General features: G+C 37.1%; 3 protein-coding genes across 4 annotated transcripts in view; 2 read left to right on the top strand and 1 right to left on the bottom strand.

The window, feature by feature from the left end:
- rock1 (Rho-associated, coiled-coil containing protein kinase 1) overlaps positions 1-1,943 on the top strand; it is a 32,134-nt gene extending 30,191 nt beyond the window's left edge. For both annotated transcript variants that reach the window (XM_041992099.1, XM_041992098.1), the window contains one exon: positions 348-1,943. In XM_041992099.1, the coding sequence (XP_041848033.1) occupies positions 348-351 (4 nt within the window). In that variant the 3' untranslated portion in view covers positions 352-1,943. The remainder of the gene's footprint in view (positions 1-347) is intronic.
- Positions 1,944-2,516: 573 nt separating this feature from the next.
- Positions 2,517-11,215, top strand: usp14 (ubiquitin specific peptidase 14 (tRNA-guanine transglycosylase)). The gene is given in 18 exon segments (XM_041992655.1): positions 2,517-2,690; positions 3,550-3,695; positions 4,285-4,317; positions 4,430-4,534; positions 5,194-5,244; positions 5,247-5,299; positions 5,397-5,424; positions 5,426-5,459; positions 5,548-5,678; positions 5,793-5,826; positions 5,929-6,052; positions 6,210-6,324; positions 8,244-8,309; positions 8,419-8,511; positions 8,606-8,734; positions 8,841-8,901; positions 10,047-10,154; positions 10,243-11,215. Coding segments are annotated over 18 exon segments (1,473 nt in total). The 5' UTR covers positions 2,517-2,674; the 3' UTR covers positions 10,389-11,215.
- A 17-nt stretch (positions 11,216-11,232) lies between these two features.
- Positions 11,233-17,086, bottom strand: thoc1 (THO complex 1). The gene is made up of 21 exons (XM_041992654.1): positions 17,002-17,086; positions 16,716-16,789; positions 16,563-16,623; positions 16,401-16,470; positions 15,917-16,035; positions 15,771-15,819; positions 15,572-15,667; positions 15,376-15,458; positions 15,220-15,293; positions 15,026-15,134; positions 14,770-14,904; positions 14,508-14,608; positions 14,328-14,394; positions 13,529-13,579; positions 13,343-13,413; positions 13,022-13,117; positions 12,699-12,764; positions 12,507-12,590; positions 12,202-12,349; positions 12,024-12,108; positions 11,233-11,646 (listed from the first exon to the last, which is right to left on the bottom strand). Exons 1-21 carry the CDS (start codon positions 17,047-17,049, stop codon positions 11,369-11,371), a joined length of 1,965 nt encoding a protein of 654 aa, XP_041848588.1. The 5' UTR covers positions 17,050-17,086; the 3' UTR covers positions 11,233-11,368.
- Between the last annotated feature and the right edge of the window lie 878 nt (positions 17,087-17,964).

Here is a 17,964-nt window from a genome sequence, read left to right as displayed (position 1 = left end):
CTTTAAACTCTTCTATTTATTAATCGTGTTACTGGGTGTTTCTAACACGAGACACTTCCTGGTTGGTTGGTTGGCTCCTGGGCTCTGTACAGTTGACACTTTAGATTTTTTTTCTAATTGGCACTAATGTGTTCTTGGGTTCAGTAACTAACTTCATGGACTTACTTTTCCACTCTGATAAGAACTGTCTGGATTAAGGACATTTACTTGACCTGTCAAACATGTTCAGAGCTGTTAATGTTTATAAACCGGTATATCTCTTGTATACCTTTGAATGGGTTACTAACTAAAGTAAAGACTATGTCTGTCTTTCTTTTACTGGACACTCTCTCTGTTCTTTCTTTCAGCTAACCACCTGAACCGTTGGGATTTTTTCTGGACTCTAAACTTTCCCTCCTTCCTCGTTCACATAAAAATGGAAAGCCTGTACTTCATTGAAAATTGAATGAAAATATAAAGAAAAATGAAGAGAAGAAAAAAAAAAAGCGATGGAAAATTGCAATCCATGGCTGGCATAAGGCATCATGAACACTGAAAGGCTGATTTCCCCTCCATTTGTCTTTTCAACGTTCAGAGGAAACCATTATCCTTATCAGCAAGCTTGCAGACATCCATTTCTACCAGAAGATGGTGCACGCTCGCCTCGAATTAAGATGGACAACGGAGCGATAGAAGGACTGTGTCATGTGACATTCTTTGGTTATATTTTGTGAAAAGTAATGAAAACCAGAAGGTAATAAAGGGGGTTTGCCTGGACTCCTGCAAGTATGTCTTCAGTTTAAGGTACTGTCATACAGGGATTGCAGATCAACCTTGAAAGGTTGTGTCTCAGGGGAGGAAAAAAAAAATATCTGTTTAGTCATTTTTTTCCCCATCTGAATGATATTTGAAGAAAAAACAAAACAAAAATTCAAATTTAAAAACATGACTCATGCCTTCTTCCTCATATCTCTGGCCTTTTTGCCCACAATATCACTCTTCAGGTCAAATGATTTGTTTGGGAACAGCGTATTGGGACACAAGTATTAGATGTTTTGAGTATTGAGTGGGGAGCATGCCAGATAATCATTTAAATCTACTGATTATTTTTATTGTAATATTTTTATTGCTCAAGCCATAAGGAAAATTCCATTGTAATGGCATATAGGAGTTATAAAACTTGGATTTGTTCTGTTTATTGGTACATTGTCTCTCTGTAATATCTTTTTTCTTGTATTTTTTTTTTTTTCTTTTTTGTAATGTATTGCCTTACATTGATCTATTAGATAAATGGCTCAAAAGGAAAACATTAAGTTAACAAATGTAAAACTGCCACTGTTTGACTTGACCTGTAAATATTTGTCGAAGACTAAACAGGTGTAGCATTTTGGCCCACCTAGTGCCTTAACGTTTGGATATTGATTTTTACTGCCATGTCTTTTTTTTTTTTTTCTTTTTGTTCCAACACAAGACAAATCCTTAATTCTTCCATTGTAATTTTTTAAGAAATTGCCACACATTTGTGTTTTATCAGACCTTCATTTCTCTGGTTCTGAATATGAAAAATGTCTATAATAGATTACCCTCTTTATGGACACATTGCAATAGAGTTTGTGTCAAGCAAAGTCCCCAAACTTCATTCATATCATAAGACAATTTCAGGATTGTTTGTACCTAAAGCAAATCTACCTGTCTGAATGAATGTTATAAGTCATAAGTTGTTTCCAACATGGTAATGTCCATTAATGCAACCCCCCTCAATGTATATAAAGAAACAAGGATTATGGAATATCTCCACGGTCCTTTATTTGTTTTTTTGGTTTTTTTTTTTCAGTTAAAAAGAAAAATAAGAAAAAAAAAAAGCACTGGAACTATGATCACTCTTGTCTTGGATAATTTGCATGGTTAAACTGCATTGGAGTCCGCACTGATAGCTATGTCAATAAATACATATCTTTATCACACTGCACGCTAGTTGTTTTATTACAGATAAACCATCCTATGTTTTATATTTTTAGTAGCAGGTTTTATTTGTGGCTCTTTGAACAACAATTGCTTTAATTGTATTTTTCTCATACATGTAATTCATGTGAGTGTGTTTGGAGTGTGTGTCTGAGAGCCACAGTACAAACTTGTAAGGTTCTCCCCAGTGGCTTCTGCTTATTTACTAATGATGATCCTGTGACCCTAAATGAAAAAGGTACTGTGTCACAAGACCTAGATTTCAGCATTTACTTACAAGTTGCGTTTACTTAACGACTTGATTCTGACATTTCAGCTTGAGCAGAGAAAAAACAAAAACAAATGTCCTATGTTGAAGGAACAGAATAGTTGTTGTCCCCAACATGATGCATCTATAATGCATCAAAGGAGTATCTGATTAAGTGGGTAAGAGGAACTGATATGCTCAAACTTTTCTTTAAATGGAAGAACCTCAGTAAAGATAAACTAAAAAAAAAAAAAAAAAAAAAAAAAAAAACGGTTCAAGACCTGTAATGAAATATGTCTGAAATGTGTTGTAGGTAGGCAACAGGATGACTAACAGATGTCGAGCACATCGATAAGTTCTCAGCGTGTTGTTGCAGCGTCATTCTGTTTGAATGAAGTTCAGATTGAGAACTAGCCAACTCTTGATTCGCGCCCCAGTGGACTGAAACAGGAAAACAACGGCTGAGGAAGTCAAAAACTGCAAACCATGCCTGTGTTTACAGGTATGATACAATCAAATGCAGTATGGTGGTTGTTGTTGAAGGATAATGAAAACAAATCTTTACACGTGTTTCGGTGCAGCAGCGTATGTTACATTAGCTTAGCTGTCTAGCGTAATATGCAGTTAGCATGCTAACGTTGAGAGGTTGACTATCTTTCCTTAAAGTTCTTGGGCAGTCGGTCAAGCTATTCTGGACAACATTGTGAAACAAAGAAACCAAATAGTTGCCCATGCTACTGTCACATTTTGCTCTCTTTTTGTCCTATTACATACATCTTTAACTGAAGCCGGCTATGCTAACTGGCACCTGATGGAGCAGCTACTGTAGCTAACTGCAAAGCTAGTCTAGTTAGCCTGACTGGAGTTAAGTTGGGATGTTTAAGTAGATACTTACAACTACTGACTCGCGTACATAGTAGATGCTTTGATTATATTTTTTCTCCGGGTTAAGGAGTTTTGGTTGGTTGGTTTTGTGATCTAACCGGGTCCTCGCTTTTCAGTAAACGGTTTCGTTGCTAATGAAGCTAGCTAAATACTTAGCCTTATGGTATGTCATTGCTGGTTGTTGAAATCAATTTTAAGAGAACACATTAAAGCAGATTTAACTGCAGTAGTCCTCCATGGCCAAAATGTAAAAACACAACTACCTACATTATATAGTACTATATCTGCTACTTTTCACTTTGTTTTGGACCGACAACGGGACTTCTCGTTAGCTACTTGATTTCACGAAGCGAGCTTAACTGTGGCTAACTAGATGTGCTGTGTCATACATAGGCAGCACATTAACAAAGTTATGATGTTTCCACTACACACGCTGGAAAGCTAATAAATACACATGCACTGTTTGTTTCTTCCAGTAAACGTGAAATGGGGCAAAGAGAAGTTTGATGCAGTAGAGCTCAACACTGAGGAACCACCCATGGTGTTCAAGGCTCAGCTTTTTGCCCTAACTGGAGTTCAACCAGACAGACAAAAGGTCATGGTGAAAGGAGGCACTCTAAAGGATAAATAGATAATATGAAACTACAGGTTTTTCTTATACAAATACTAAGGCAATAGTCTATGGAGTTTTTCCCTAAGCTTGTAGCCACTGATGTATTTAAATTTTGTCAAGAAATATTAGGCGTGATTCACTAAATTTGTTAAAGGAACACATTTTTTGTCATTTTAAACTAAAATAAATTACATCAGCTGCTTATTATTTCAGGAGACCAGTAAAGACAAAAAAGAAAAAAAACAGCTATCAGGAGTGCTGTGTTTTTGTTTTGCTGAAAATTGCCAACATGTTCTTACTTGGTATCCAATAAAATACAATTCAGTGATAATGATTTTAAATGAGACACAAGACCTATGAGCATAATTATGTTTACATTGTCTGCTTGCTTCATAAATCTAATCTATACGCTGTGTGCAGTGCACTTATTTTAAATAGAAAATAACCATATTTTCTAATATCTTAAAATGGCAAATGATGAAATAGACTAATCAGACTATAATTATGACATTAGCAGCTTTGATTTTTCATGAGTGCTTTAATCAAAGCAAATGTTTTCACATCATACATTTTAACAAATATCTTTGTTCCATGCTAGGATGATGAGTGGGGAAATATTAAACTGAAAAATGTGAGTATTTGTTATTTTTAGAGACCATGTAATCTCTTTTTTAAGAGACATACAAGGATAGTCTGATCAATAATTTGCTTAAACGTTTGGTATTTTTTTGTCATGTTTGTAGGGAATGACTCTGCTGATGATGGGTTCGGCAGAAGCCCTGCCTGAGGAACCCGCTGTCCGGGCCCATGTTTGTAGAGACCATGACTGAGGAGCAGCTGCCTCAGCGGTGAGTAAGCCTGAAAATGACCAAGAAAGGCCAAAAAGAAACAGCAAAGAAACAATTTTTTTCTGTTGTCTTTTTCCCTATGTTTTTTTTTATCACCTTTTCAATCAAAAAGCCAAAAATTCAGGAAAATGCAGCTCATTACAATGATACCTGCAAGTCCTCAAGGTCGTTTCGTGCAATTATTATGCTGATTATTTTCAGAAATTTCCTGAGACGCCGGGCAGTATCATTACTAAACTATGTCACTTGATACCCTTGCTGCTGTTGTCTAGAAGCTGCTTCTCAGTTAAGGAATTGCGGTTTCGGATTTTCTGCAAGGACGCCAACTCTTTCTAAACCTACACAAATGACTTTTTGATGCAGTTAGCAGGTTTTTAAATCAACGGTAACTTGATAAAAGCCATGGATGTTTTGCCAATTCATGGAAGCAGACTTTTTGGGGTGTGGTGTTGCAAGCATTTTATGCACTGTTCTAACATCTATTTTATAGGGGGTAGGCAAGATATTTAACACCTTGAACAGGATATCTGCTTACTGCCGGTAGAATAGAAATAAAATGGCATGTTTTGTTTTTATCTGTTATGCACAATGAGGTTTTGAGTCTGTATTTTACCTTAATACCCTTAGAGACCTTATCCAACTTTTTATGTTCTGTTCAGATGGAGCTGCCTTGTGGGCTTACAAACCTGGGCAACACCTGCTACATGAATCGCCACAGTGCAGCTGTCTTCGCTCTGTGCCAGAGCTTAAAACTGCACTCAGGAGGTACATTTTTTCTTCTTTAATTTGAAAATGCAGTGTCTGTATATAGAGTGTGTTTAAATGCACCCAGTGGAATCACGTGTTTCTCTTCACTCTGCAGGTATTCCGGTGCTCTTCGATCTCTCCTAGGGGCAAAATGCACCATCACAGTACATCACAGCAGGTTAATTATTGACTTTATTAAGTAACAGATAAATAATAATGTTCTAAACACAATAAATAAAAAATACTGTTTATTCTTTTATTGTTAGCCCTTCGTGATTTATATGAGACTATGGACAAGACCTCGTCCAGCCTCCCACCCATTATTTTGCTGCAGTTCCTTCACATGGCCTTTCCACAGTTTGCTGAGAAAGGGGACCAGGGACAGTACCTCCAGCAGGTTAAAAGCTCTTCAGTAGTATTAAAATGCTTAAATCCCTGCAAAGTACTGCTATATTTGCAGAAAACACGTAGTTGCATCTGTTAACATTGTTATTTATGTTTGTTCTGTCAGGCTGCCTAATGAGGTTGGCTGCAGATGATGAGGGGTCCTTCAGCAAAAGTTGGAACACTAGAGCCAGAGAACTGCAATGGATGGTAACATTATTATTATTAATTTCTTTTTAACCTTGTTTTAATTGAAAGTAAAGCTGTTCTGTTGAAGTTTGATTGTGCTTCTGTCAATCTTTAGACTGAGTCTGAGAGTGAAGCTGCCTCTGCCTCTTCAAAGAAGAACTTCATCGACCAGTATTTTGGTGTAGAATTTGAAACTACGTATCCTTTCAGTGCCTCTTTGAGAACTTAGCTTTTTTTCTGTGTTCAGGATTGTTTGACTCTATAAGTTTTAGTCATAGACCAGTGTTGTGTTTAAAATAAGATAGAACAGCGAGGAATCAATCTGCCTGAGTTTTTCCCCAACTATGCTGATCAGCATGAAATGCACAGAGTCTGAGGAGGAAGAGCCAATCAAGGGCAAGGAAAGCCAACTCCAGCTCAGCTGCTTCATCAATCAAGAAGTCAAATATCTTGCAACGGGACTAAGGCTGGTATGTATAAGGCAAAAAGTACAAGCAAGTTTGGAAACCATACTTGATGTGACATCATCCATTGCTTTGTGTACTGTGGTACAGTGCTTATCTATTGTTATCTTGGGTTTTTGCTCCCAGAATCTGAGTGAGAACCAGAGAACACTATCCATATCCATCCACTGCATAAAGGCTGTTACATACTCTTCAAAAACATAGAATGTTGTTTTCATTCTCGAGTTGACGTCATGTTGCAGCCTTGATTTAAAGATTTTTTTTTTTTACAGCTTGTCCCCTAAACATCACCCAAACAGAACTTTTTTTCTTGTGTGGCGTCTGAGAACAATTGTGCTATTGGTCAGAAATTTAAGTGGTTAATACGGAATGATTTAATTTCTGGTTTTCTGGTGATGCAAAAGATTCATCAAGGTTAAATGGATAGTTTTAAAGAACAGCTGGCCGATGCAGTGAGGACATACAGAACTTTATACAGCACATGTGGCATATACAGACATTGACCCCGTCCTGTGCAAAATCCTGCCCCACTGTGGATCAAAATTTTATGGTTAAGTATGAAATACTGTGTCAGCAACAAGTATAACTTACATGCCACCCAAATCAGCCTGTTAAAAACGGTGGACAGCTTTAGATCTTAGTATAATTTAGGTGGATGAATTTAAACAGATTCACTCCCTGTACAGCTGTCAAGATAGAAAAATGATCCATAATGACAAACGTTGTTTCTGTTCTACAGTTGGGTGAGTAAAATTCCACTGTGTGACATTTTATGGCTGTCTAGCCATCTGATGAACTCCCAGCATCTGGTATTAGGGATAGATGAACATTAGTCATTGATTCTGGGAAGAAGAGGGGCACCTAATCCATGTAAAATGGACAGGTAGGACCAAGGGGAGCAGTTCAGAGTTGGTCACCCTTGTTATTTCTCTGCAGCTTGCACCGCTTTATTACTACAGTGTCTCTGAAGGGACAAACAAAACTGTGGCTACAGCTAGCTTTTTTTTGCTGTGGTTTGAGCAGGTGGTATTGGTTCAATCCTGCCACTAGATGTCACCCTCGCACACTGGTCTATAAACATCTGTGTGGATTAAATTGCCAGTCAAGGAAATGGCCCTTTTGTGGTAGTTGTAAAGGTTTAGTTTTTAATTTGATTATATATTTTTTCAAACCAGAGGTGTATCACAAGATTCAAGGATTTTGGTCTTTTAGTGTTTGCTCACAAAGAAAAAAAATGTAATATCTTATTTGTTATATGAAAAAGATAAATGTAGCTATGGGTGGATGGACAGTGATATCCAACTTTGCACATTATTCTAAATAAGACAACAACCTGATTTGCGCTGCCTGATGTGACAGAAACAGACAACGCAGTCAATAAATTTAATAACTGTGTTCTTTTGAATAAATAAATAAAATGCTTATAATCAAAGAACTGGCAAAACATGGAGAAAACAGTGTTTCAAAAGAGACTGTATCACCAGATACTCTTTAAACAGGCAGCACATATTGAGATTAAGGTGTAATGTGTTTACATAATGTCCCATCTGAATTTATTTAATTTCTATTTTAGCATACATATGACCTACTCAGGAAAGGTGGTCAGTAAGCACTGTTTTACATGACCCGCTGTTGTTATTACAGAGTAAAGTCATATTAGAAAAATGCTTTGTAATTATATACATTATTTGCTTTGTGTTTCTGCCTCAGGCATTGCTGCTTTGTGCAAACACAAGAGCACGAAAATCTAATCAGGATGCCATGATGATCCTTAAGTGTTTTTGATTATTAAGACTTGTTTTGGATGTTTACATTCACTTATCAGAGTGAAGCATATTGCCACATGCCACATATGCATGTTACATAAGTGGCATGTTATAAGTTGCCTGTTAATAAAGATCTAATCATATTTTTTCCCCTTTCAGAGACTGCAAGAAGAGATCACGAAAATGTCTCCATCCCTGGACAGAAATGCCCTGTATGTAAAATCTGTAAGTATTAGAATTTTCCCTTGTTAAATACAGATTGGGGTGTTGTCATTTTAATTTTCCAAGCTTTGTTGTTAAGTGTGTTAACCTCTTTTTTTCCTTCTCTAACCAGTCAAAACTTAGCCGCCTCCCTGCCTACTTGACTGTTCAGATGGTCAGATTTTTCTACAAAGAGAAGGAGTCTGTTAATGCAAAAGTTCTTAAGGTTTGTCTTTTTCCATCATAAATTTCGGTTTGTACCCGGCCTCACTATGAACATTCAGTTTAACTCCTGTTCTTAAATATTGTAAAATTTGAAGGATGTCAAGTTCCCTCTCATGCTGGATGTCTATGAGCTGTGCACTGCGGAGCTTCAGGATAAAATGTTGCCAATCAGGTCAAAATTTAAGGAGGTTGAGGACAAGAAGCTAGAGAAACAGCAGCAGAAGGTAAAGCAAATTACCCCCCTATCTCTTTTTTTTTGTTAGTGTTGGTAAACTTTCACTTAAACATTCAATGTAATTACAAGAGTTGTTTCTTTTCTATGTGTCACAGTTGATAAAGAAGTCAGATGCTACAAAAGAAGTGAAAAATGAGCCTTTCTCATTCCCAGAAGGTATGGTGAGACATTAAAATACTCTCACTTCTCACTATCAGTGCCAGTTTTGGAGCATAGAAGAAGAATATACCTTTATCTATCCATAGTATGGCACAAAGACATCACATTATAGGTTTTAAAGTAGGCAAATAAGAATTAAAAACCCCCCAAATAGGAGCTTAAAACACAAGAATGCAACACAAAAACAGGCCTAATTTAAGTGCTCTGCTTTTTTTTTAATAATCAGCATCAGGTTTTGATGATGGCAAATAAAAAATGTCTTTACAAAGAAATATCCTGATATTTTCCCTGCTTCAACACATCTGACTCAAATAAATGGGTTATTGTGTTAAACTTGACAAGCTGTTGGATCCATTTAATTTGAATCAAGTTTGTTTGAGTAGGGGAGCACTGCAGGACACCTTTTGAGGACTGTTTGAGATCTGTGCTTTACATAAATTGCTCCCCATTCTTTAAAAAAAAAAAAAACTTCTTACTTCGTCTTCTTAATGTAAATATAGAGGATTTAAGTCTAAATGCTAAAACCCAAAGAGCAAAACAGAAAACTGCTAGAAAAAAAGAAAAATGATGATCCAGTACATCTGCATGATAGTGGAAGCCGTGTGATGACGGGAGCTTCTATGGCTGCTGAAGGAAATGCGTCACTGATGTTGGTTGATATTAAAAGCATCATAATTTCTTAAGTGCTTGCTCCTCAGATTAAGTCAAATGCTGCAAAATAACCGGAATGGCAGTTTAAAGTTTGTACTGTGAAGTTATTTTACCGCTTAATAAAGAAATGACCTCAACTACAAATAAGCAGTAACTGAAAGCAGCTGCAGTAAAAAGCTGAGCAGAGCAGCTTAAAGGAGAAAACTCCTTTGCGTAGGTGGCATTTACAAAAATAACAAATGTAGGTCTACACTTGTTAAATCTTTTGAAATTTATTCTAGTGATGTGCTGCTTTTTAATTGGATTTCAGAAACTGGCCCTGATCCTCCACTCATGTTTTCAACAACTAATGAAAAGACATGAAATTTATTTGCTGTTGCACCCACATTTATCACAGATAACTTTAATTTAGTTTTGTGTGTAGAATATGGCCAAGTTGTTTCTTTTTCTTCTGTAAGGCTGTTAAGTATTGTTTTTCATTATTTCTGTAGATCTTGGTTCCAACAACAGCGGCTACTACGACCTGCAGGCTGTGCTGACACACCAAGGCCGCTCCAGCTCATCAGGCCATTATGTTGGATGGGTCAAGAGGAAAGAAGGTGACAACCGTTAACCAATAACACTCAGGAAACACTCACACATCAGAATATTTAGGAACTTAATGGTTCCTCTTTCTTCCCCTGGCAGATGAGTGGGTCAAGTTTGATGATGACAAGGTGAGTGTGGTGTCTCCGGAGGACATCCTGCGGCTGTCGGGCGGTGGAGACTGGCATATAGCGTATGTTCTACTGTACGGGCCCCGCCGGCTGGAAATACTTGAAGAGGAACAATAGCTAGGGAAGATTTCTTTAAACATCCACACATACAGATTGCCATTTCCAAGCACTGTCTGCATAGATGTGCAATAAAACTGGTGTCTTTAAATATTTGATGACCTTAATTTTTTTTTTTTTTGTAACCAACACAGATGCTTGTAAAACAAATTGTGTTAAATATTCAAATATAGTGAGCTTTGAAAATGGAGATATGTTAAGAGGCAATCTCTGGACTGGATCCTTAAGATTTCTGAGTCTAGCTCTGCAGTTTCATTAAATGTTTTATACACATTGTATATTTTTTAAAGCCTTTGATAAGGTGATCATATCATAAGATCAAAATGTTTCTCTTTAGTAGTTTAATTGTACAAAAATGCCTAGCCAAGCTGTTGTCCTTGACATTCTGGCTTGTGTTGTCGCAGATGTATTATGGAACACTTGCTTACCTTTTGGCCCTTTGGGTTCAATCTCAGGTCTTTTAGGTGCTTGGCTCACATCATTTCCTGCGATTGTTCTCAAAGTATTCACAAATGAGGTTCTGTCTGCCAAATCTTCATTGAAGTTCTTTTCAGGGAAGTGTGTGGCGAAATGATTTAGAAAGGGTTACCTTTGTTGTGAATCGTTCGTGGTTGAATAAAGGCTTGAGATTCAACCACAACGGTTTACTCATTAGGCCTTTAAAATTTGTTTTGGTGACACTGATTTCTGACTTGGCTTCACTTGTTTCTCTGTGCAGGTTTTCTCATTACCCTGCCCCCAATGTATTAAACCTAAAACTTCAACACTGTAATAAGTTATTGACTGATCGCTTTTCATAGGTGGTGAAATAAACTGCTACACCAAAATGTGAGATTTCTTCATGTGAGCACAGTCAGTTATTTATACGGGAAAAAAACATTTATTTGTTTTTCTACAGTGAAAAAAACTGAACCTATACTAAGTACAAAAATGTGTGTTGAGACAATGTAATGAAGGTAAAGATTGAACAACAGTCTATTTTAAGCCTCACTGAGGCTGTCTGCAATTTGTGAGAACCCTGCAGCATTAAGAGCTGCGACCAGGCTCTCCACAGTAGCTTGTGTTCCCTCTCTGTCCTGCCAGGCTACGAGCAGTAGTTTGGCTTGCATGTCGGCATCCTCGCTGTCTGTCTCAATTTCCCGCAACTCTGCTGCCTTCATCTCCAAATGAGTAGCCAGCATCTTCCACTGGGCACCCAGTTTGGCAGCAATGTCATCCATCTGCTGATTTGTCACAATTTTGCTCTGAATACTTGGACCTTGGGAGAAAAACAAGGAAAGATACATTACAAACATGCTTAGACTGGAAATTAAACACAATGGCTGGAGTGTTTTAATTACAGAGAATATACAGACATCAAGATGGGATTAAACTAGATAATTTAGCTGTATATGCCTTAAATTCATGTAGGGTTGCAAACAGGATACTTTAGAGGGAAGGATCTAGTAGGCTTTAGGAAGGAGTGCAGTTAGAAAAAGCACAATGATAGCTGCATTTCCTTTCTGCTGTTTAATGTCTACTAACATGCATGGTGGTTTACTGGGATGTTTAAATTTGATGAGGCCAGTATGGTTAGACCCACGGTTCACATCATAGTAAGTAAAACTAAGAAAGTAAGTGACGAATAAAACTCACTGTCATTGCTGTCTTTGAGAAGATTGTCTCCGTTATCGTCATCATCCTCTTCTCCTGTCTTGATTTCTTCAGAGGGGATGTCCTTCTGCATTTAAAAAGGGAAAAAACATGAGGTAATAGTTCATTTCCACTAAAATGATAATAATGTACTTTTAGGATTAAAAAAAAAATCCCTCACCGGCAGCTCTTTAGCTAGTTTGCTAACCATGCTGTCCAAGTAGTCTGCCAGACTCTTGAACTTCTGGTTAGTTGGCTGAAAAAAGTGTGGACTTCTTCTGGACAGTAGCCTCAAAGCCCTCCAGCCATAGTTTGCATTACGCACAACCCTGCATAGATTTTAGAGGAAGAAAGAGGAAAAAAAAAAAATCAGGCAAGGACCAGGAACAGAGCAGAAATTAAGCCCCACAAAATGGAAGAAATGTAAAACACATCCTGCAAACAAACTTAGAAGTTGTCACAGTACACATTACAATGGCAACCTACTTGTACTCCTCCTCCACCATGTTGGCTGGGTCAGCCTGCTCAATGGCTTCTGCAAAGAACTCATCCAGTGATGGCATAAACTCTCTGGGGAAAGAAAAAAAAAAACCCCAATTAATAAAAGTAAATTTCTGATATTTATACCCACAACAGTGAAGATTGTAGTCTTCAAGCTTAATTTAGTAAACCACTGACCTGCTGTCTGACTTGCAGGCCTCCATGTTATCGTGATTCAGGTTCCACAATCGAGTCAATTCATCACTAGGAAAACACAAAGGGGTTTCAATAAGGAGAATAATCCCTACTGTAGCTTCAGTCAGATAACACGTGATAACCAAAATATTTTATCTATACATACAGAAACATCTGAACAAAGACACACTCAAGAGATTGTTTCACTACTTTAGCGAGATACATACTTGCCAATCCAATTTTCAAACATGATGTTTCAAGTGTTAAAACAAAAACAAAATATTTGCACTACTCAGTTAGCACACACCACCACCAAGATAACATACTTTCCCATGAAAATCTTGCGGTCTGGCCCCTTTCCAAGAAAGTCCTCTGGAGCTTGTCTCTTCCTGGTGGGTCTTTTGGGTTTGTCATCTACTGTTCTGTTTAGGAGAAAAACTAGTCATTTTGGTGTGCTAGTTTAGAGTCACACACCATGTTCTTTTGTTTTAACTGGCCAATGAGTGCATATTAATCAAATGAAGTTGGCATCTGCCATGGCTATATGGTTACAGTGTTTCCCTGACCGTTATATTAGGAGGGTGTCCCACCCCCATCACCCCAATGCCAAAAACCCAGGGAAAACACTGGATTATATTTCACTGTACCTTTCCTTCACAAAGCTCGGACATCCCTCATTTTTCCAGGCGTTCCAGTTCTCCTCTGTGTTGAGGATATGCTGTCAAAGGTGATATACATTTCTTGTCTGACAAGGGTACAGGAAACTCCAGCACAAAGCACAACAGAATGGGAAAGCATATGGATAGGTTTTGAATTTCTGAAGCATAGCTCACCTCGACCATGGTGGCAAACTTGTCTCCATCAGGAGGGATTTCTCTCAGCAGCTAGAGGGAAGACATCAGCTCATACTTATTGATTGCAGTAGTTTATTGAAAAAAAAAACCCTAATTTTGTTAAAATTATAACTTTTAAACCAGTTTTTAAACTATTCTTCTTGCCAGAAATAGGAAACAGCCATTTCCACGTTGCTCCACAGATATTCTGCTGAGTTTAGGTCCACCTTCTGGTTTGGTTGCTGGACTCTGTAGTTTTACTGAAGTCTCTCTTGGATTTTCTTGGCAGGATCCACATAGGAACTGTCCCACTGAAATGTAATTCTTCCATAGCTCAGAAGCTCTGCGTTTTTCTGCTTTCATCTGGCTTCACTCCCAACCATTGCTGCAGAAGAATGTTCCCACAGCACAATGTGGCCATCACCACATTGTTTTACTGGTGAAGTGATTTTACTGGGGTGATGCCTACTGCCTGGTTTCCTCCACACATGCTGTTTTAATTGTGGTCAAATAGTTCAATATATATATTAAGTGACTCATTCATGGTGACCATTGGCTTGTTAATTGCATATCTGACCAAGACCCTCCATCCCTGATGACTCTGCTTGGCCAGGCAGCAGATTTGATAACTTTTGGTGGAAACTGGTCATTTCAGCCTTCTTCCATTTTATTGATAGGGGCTACTTTGAGCACTTTAAATACTGCAGAAATTTTCATGTTTTTTTAAACAAATTTCTGTCCTGGCAGAGTCCTGCCTTGCAGGTCTCTACCACTGCATGACGTGTAGCTTTCAACTGACCTGATAAATCAGTTTAGTTGTCTCCTCAATCCACGTACTCTGGTCATCATTCAGCACACAGCTGGAGCTGTACAAGTATAAACATGAAAAACATAACATTCCAACAACTGATGCTGATGCTTTTGCAACACAAATTAAAGATCCTTTAGCGATCCAGGTGAGTGGAGAGATATGCTTCACCTTTTGAATTTGACCTGACCCTTCAGGTACTGGAAGAGGATCAGGTATTGGAGTAGTATGTGCCGCCTGAAGTTGCCATCGCTGAGCTGCAAGTCCATCAGCTGCAAATAAAGAGAGAAAAAGCTCTTAAATTCAACACAAATCTTGAAGTAAGAGTTCACACATTAAACACAAACATGCTAAAAATAAAAGGTTATTTAAATACATTTAAGAATGCACATTATCTCAACATGGGATGGAATTTCAGATTGAAGCTTCTCACCTTCTCGCTTGTGAGGAACTTTGCAAAGTAAACATGTTCTCCATCTGATGCTCTCAGCTCCTCCAGTTTTCTCTTAGAGGCCTGCATGTCATCCAGTTTGTAGCTCTTGAACACTGCCAAGGTCTCATCTGAGAACTGAGCAAGGAAACAAGAAATTTTTAAATGCAGTGAGATTCAAAATTAGCTATCTAGACCAAAGGCATGTAAAAATAGTAGGAATGCATTTTTTTTCTATTTGTGTGGTGCGATGCATCACCTTAAGGAATGTCATCCATGAGAATTTATCATAGCACTGCAATGGATTTCTGAAGTAGTCCTGCAGTGTCCAGAACTTTCTGTACAAGTTGTAGTCAATTGGAATGGAACTGAAAGAAAAATTTAATTGAGTTTTAATAAACGTATAAAAGATGAGAGAACCTTTTGGCATATCTCAGCAAATATTAAAATTACCATGGGGCTGGTGCATCATCCTCTCCCATTTCTCCTTCCTCCACCTCCATACCATCTTCCTTTTCTTCTGTGCTCTATAAAAGCAGCAACATAAAATCAAACTGAAAGTTTTTGATGTAATTTAAAACCAGTTAAAATTAGGATTCAAAGCTTCACCTTCTGCCCAAAAGTGCTTTCTTGTTCATTTTTGTTGAACACTGTTATATTGTCCAGATTAAACTGGCTCTGTAGATTAAGGCCTAGATAAAAAAAAACAAAAACAAATGAAACACAACATAACTTGCACACATTTTGACAGATGTTTGGCAAACTATAATGACTTTTTAAAGCAAAAGATAAATATTTTTCTTACCTGATTTTTCTGAGAGAGGAAACAGGCGTGCCAGGAAAAGCTGGATTCGCCCACAGAATACTGTATTCTGAGATTTGGACAGTCTTCTTAAAAGATCTGCCCAAATATAAAAGAAATGTGGCTTGTTATTTGAAGATGCACTGACTTAAGCATGAACAAGAATAAAATAAAAAACAATAATAATAATAAAAAACTTTACCATTACACATCCTCAACAAATAGTTCTTCCCTGCAGTGTAAAAGGAGTTCTGAATGAAAGAGACAGTATAAGAGCTCTTATTAAATCTTCTAGATTATTAATGACAAATTTAAGCTACCTTCACTGAAAATCAACACCTTACTTACCGATTTCCAGGTGGAGACATTTTCTTCAACAAAAGAGAATATTCTGTCACAAAGGTCAAGGGGAAGGCAGTCCAGTACGTCCCCAAGCAGGACAAAAGGAGTTGTAGCTGAACAAATACCTGTGTGGACACAGGAAGGTTAGAACAACACACCTAAAAATTCACATGTCTTAAATTCTGGTTGCTAGAAGAGACTTTTATTCAATCTGCTCAACAATAAACATTTTTCCCAAAAACTGGCGTGAACTAAAACAAAGTGACTGCGTTGAGATGTAGTGTGTGGATGCAGTAACAGAGATTGGCAGAATGCCTCATTAAGAAACATGAAGAAAAAACTAAAGTTAAACTTCAAAGTTGCATGCTAAAACACCCAATATTATAGTGAAATGTGGCTGGCAAACAGCTATATATATATATATATATACACACACACAAAACACAACAAAATTATAAGAAACAATGGAAATACAGGCAGAGGATCATACCTTCTGTAACAGCGTCGATACTCAGGTAGATAAGAGTAAGATAGTCATCACAATTCGCCTTCTGCTCATCCTAGAAAATTGTATTTATTATTATTGTTTTAGACTAATTGTTAATACGCAGATTATTATTTTCGAAGGAACGTATGTATAAATTTATCTTACAATCTGATTCCCAAGAACACCTCTCAAAGCCTGGTCAAGTGTGGTCTTCTTCTCGGTCTCACTGTGAAACCAGGAAAGACGCAAATGATCGCAATGCTTGTTTTGCTCTACTTTCATAACTGCAATTCAAACAGCAAAATGTGCACGACTCACTTTCCGGGGACCTGGTGAAAAGCTGTGCTTAAATGTTTGCAGGATTTAACAGCAAGGGCATTTTTGGTGGCAACCTGTGGGTTTGTTGGAAAGGAGGAAAAGACATTTGTGAGAAAAAGCATCGTTCAAGTTAGCTTAGCTTCATTAGCTGCCTGCTATTGTACATCAGAATAATTAGGGGTAACCTTCACTAATAGTGTTACAATCTGTCTGTAGTTTTAAATATACAATTCCGTATAAAACTAAACCTGTTTTGAAAAGAAAATGCAATTTTGTTATTTCTCACCATAAATTTGGCTTTTGCGTCGAGAAAATTAAACAGGGAAGACGACATCTTCACACTTTTGCAACCGGAACTACGACTAAAGTACTTCCGGTTACAACGACAACGGACTTAATTTTGAAAAATGATCTTTATCTTATAATAATAATAATAATAACAACAACAATAATAATATAAATAATTGCACAATAAATAAACAAATAAATAATTAAATAAAATGGGAATGACTATAAAATAGTACAGAAGTGAAGCTATGACGTAATGACGTTTGATTCATTACGTTCAACATGTTGAAAAAAAGAATAGGTTTGATAAATTTATTTCCAAATATATTGCAATTGGCTTGAAATAATGTACAAAACATAAATTCATAATTAAAAATAAATGTGCTAGAGAGTACGGTTCATCACTGCATTTGTTTCAATATCTGATATGTCAATAATAATAATAATAATATATTTGGGTGTATTTGTGCAAGATTTTGAAGCACTCCGCTTTGATCTTAATAAAAAACCTGATACTCATTGGCTTTATATACAAATATTTTGTAAACACTTTGTACATGCATGACTTGTGTATAACTTGGTCCAATAATTGGACAATATCACATTCTCCAGGTTTTTTCAAATTTTTTATCCAGACCTTAAGCAGCAATACTTACCTAATACAATATATTACTTTATTAAGCATTAAAACTAAAGCATATGGGCGCAAATGCAAGTTTGCCCACATGGTGGCAGTGTTGTACACCATATGTTCTTCTCATAGATCAATCGATGCTCTGTGGCGTTTCCACAACATATTGTCTGTATGCAAATGTGTAAGATGTTCTTTTTTTTTTTTTTACCAAAGGGTTAATCTGAAATTGATTCTTCACTTGGTGATCATTTTGTTTCACTTTGAATATATTTTTCTGACTTTCATTAAATTAAAAATCCATCCATCCATTTTCTTCCGCTTATCCGC

This window comes from Melanotaenia boesemani, chromosome 8, assembly GCF_017639745.1.
Source record: "Melanotaenia boesemani isolate fMelBoe1 chromosome 8, fMelBoe1.pri, whole genome shotgun sequence".
Taxonomy (NCBI): Eukaryota; Metazoa; Chordata; class Actinopteri; order Atheriniformes; family Melanotaeniidae; genus Melanotaenia; species Melanotaenia boesemani.
The sequence above is the reverse complement of the archived record's forward strand: the minus strand, read 5'-3'. Positions and strand labels throughout refer to the sequence as shown.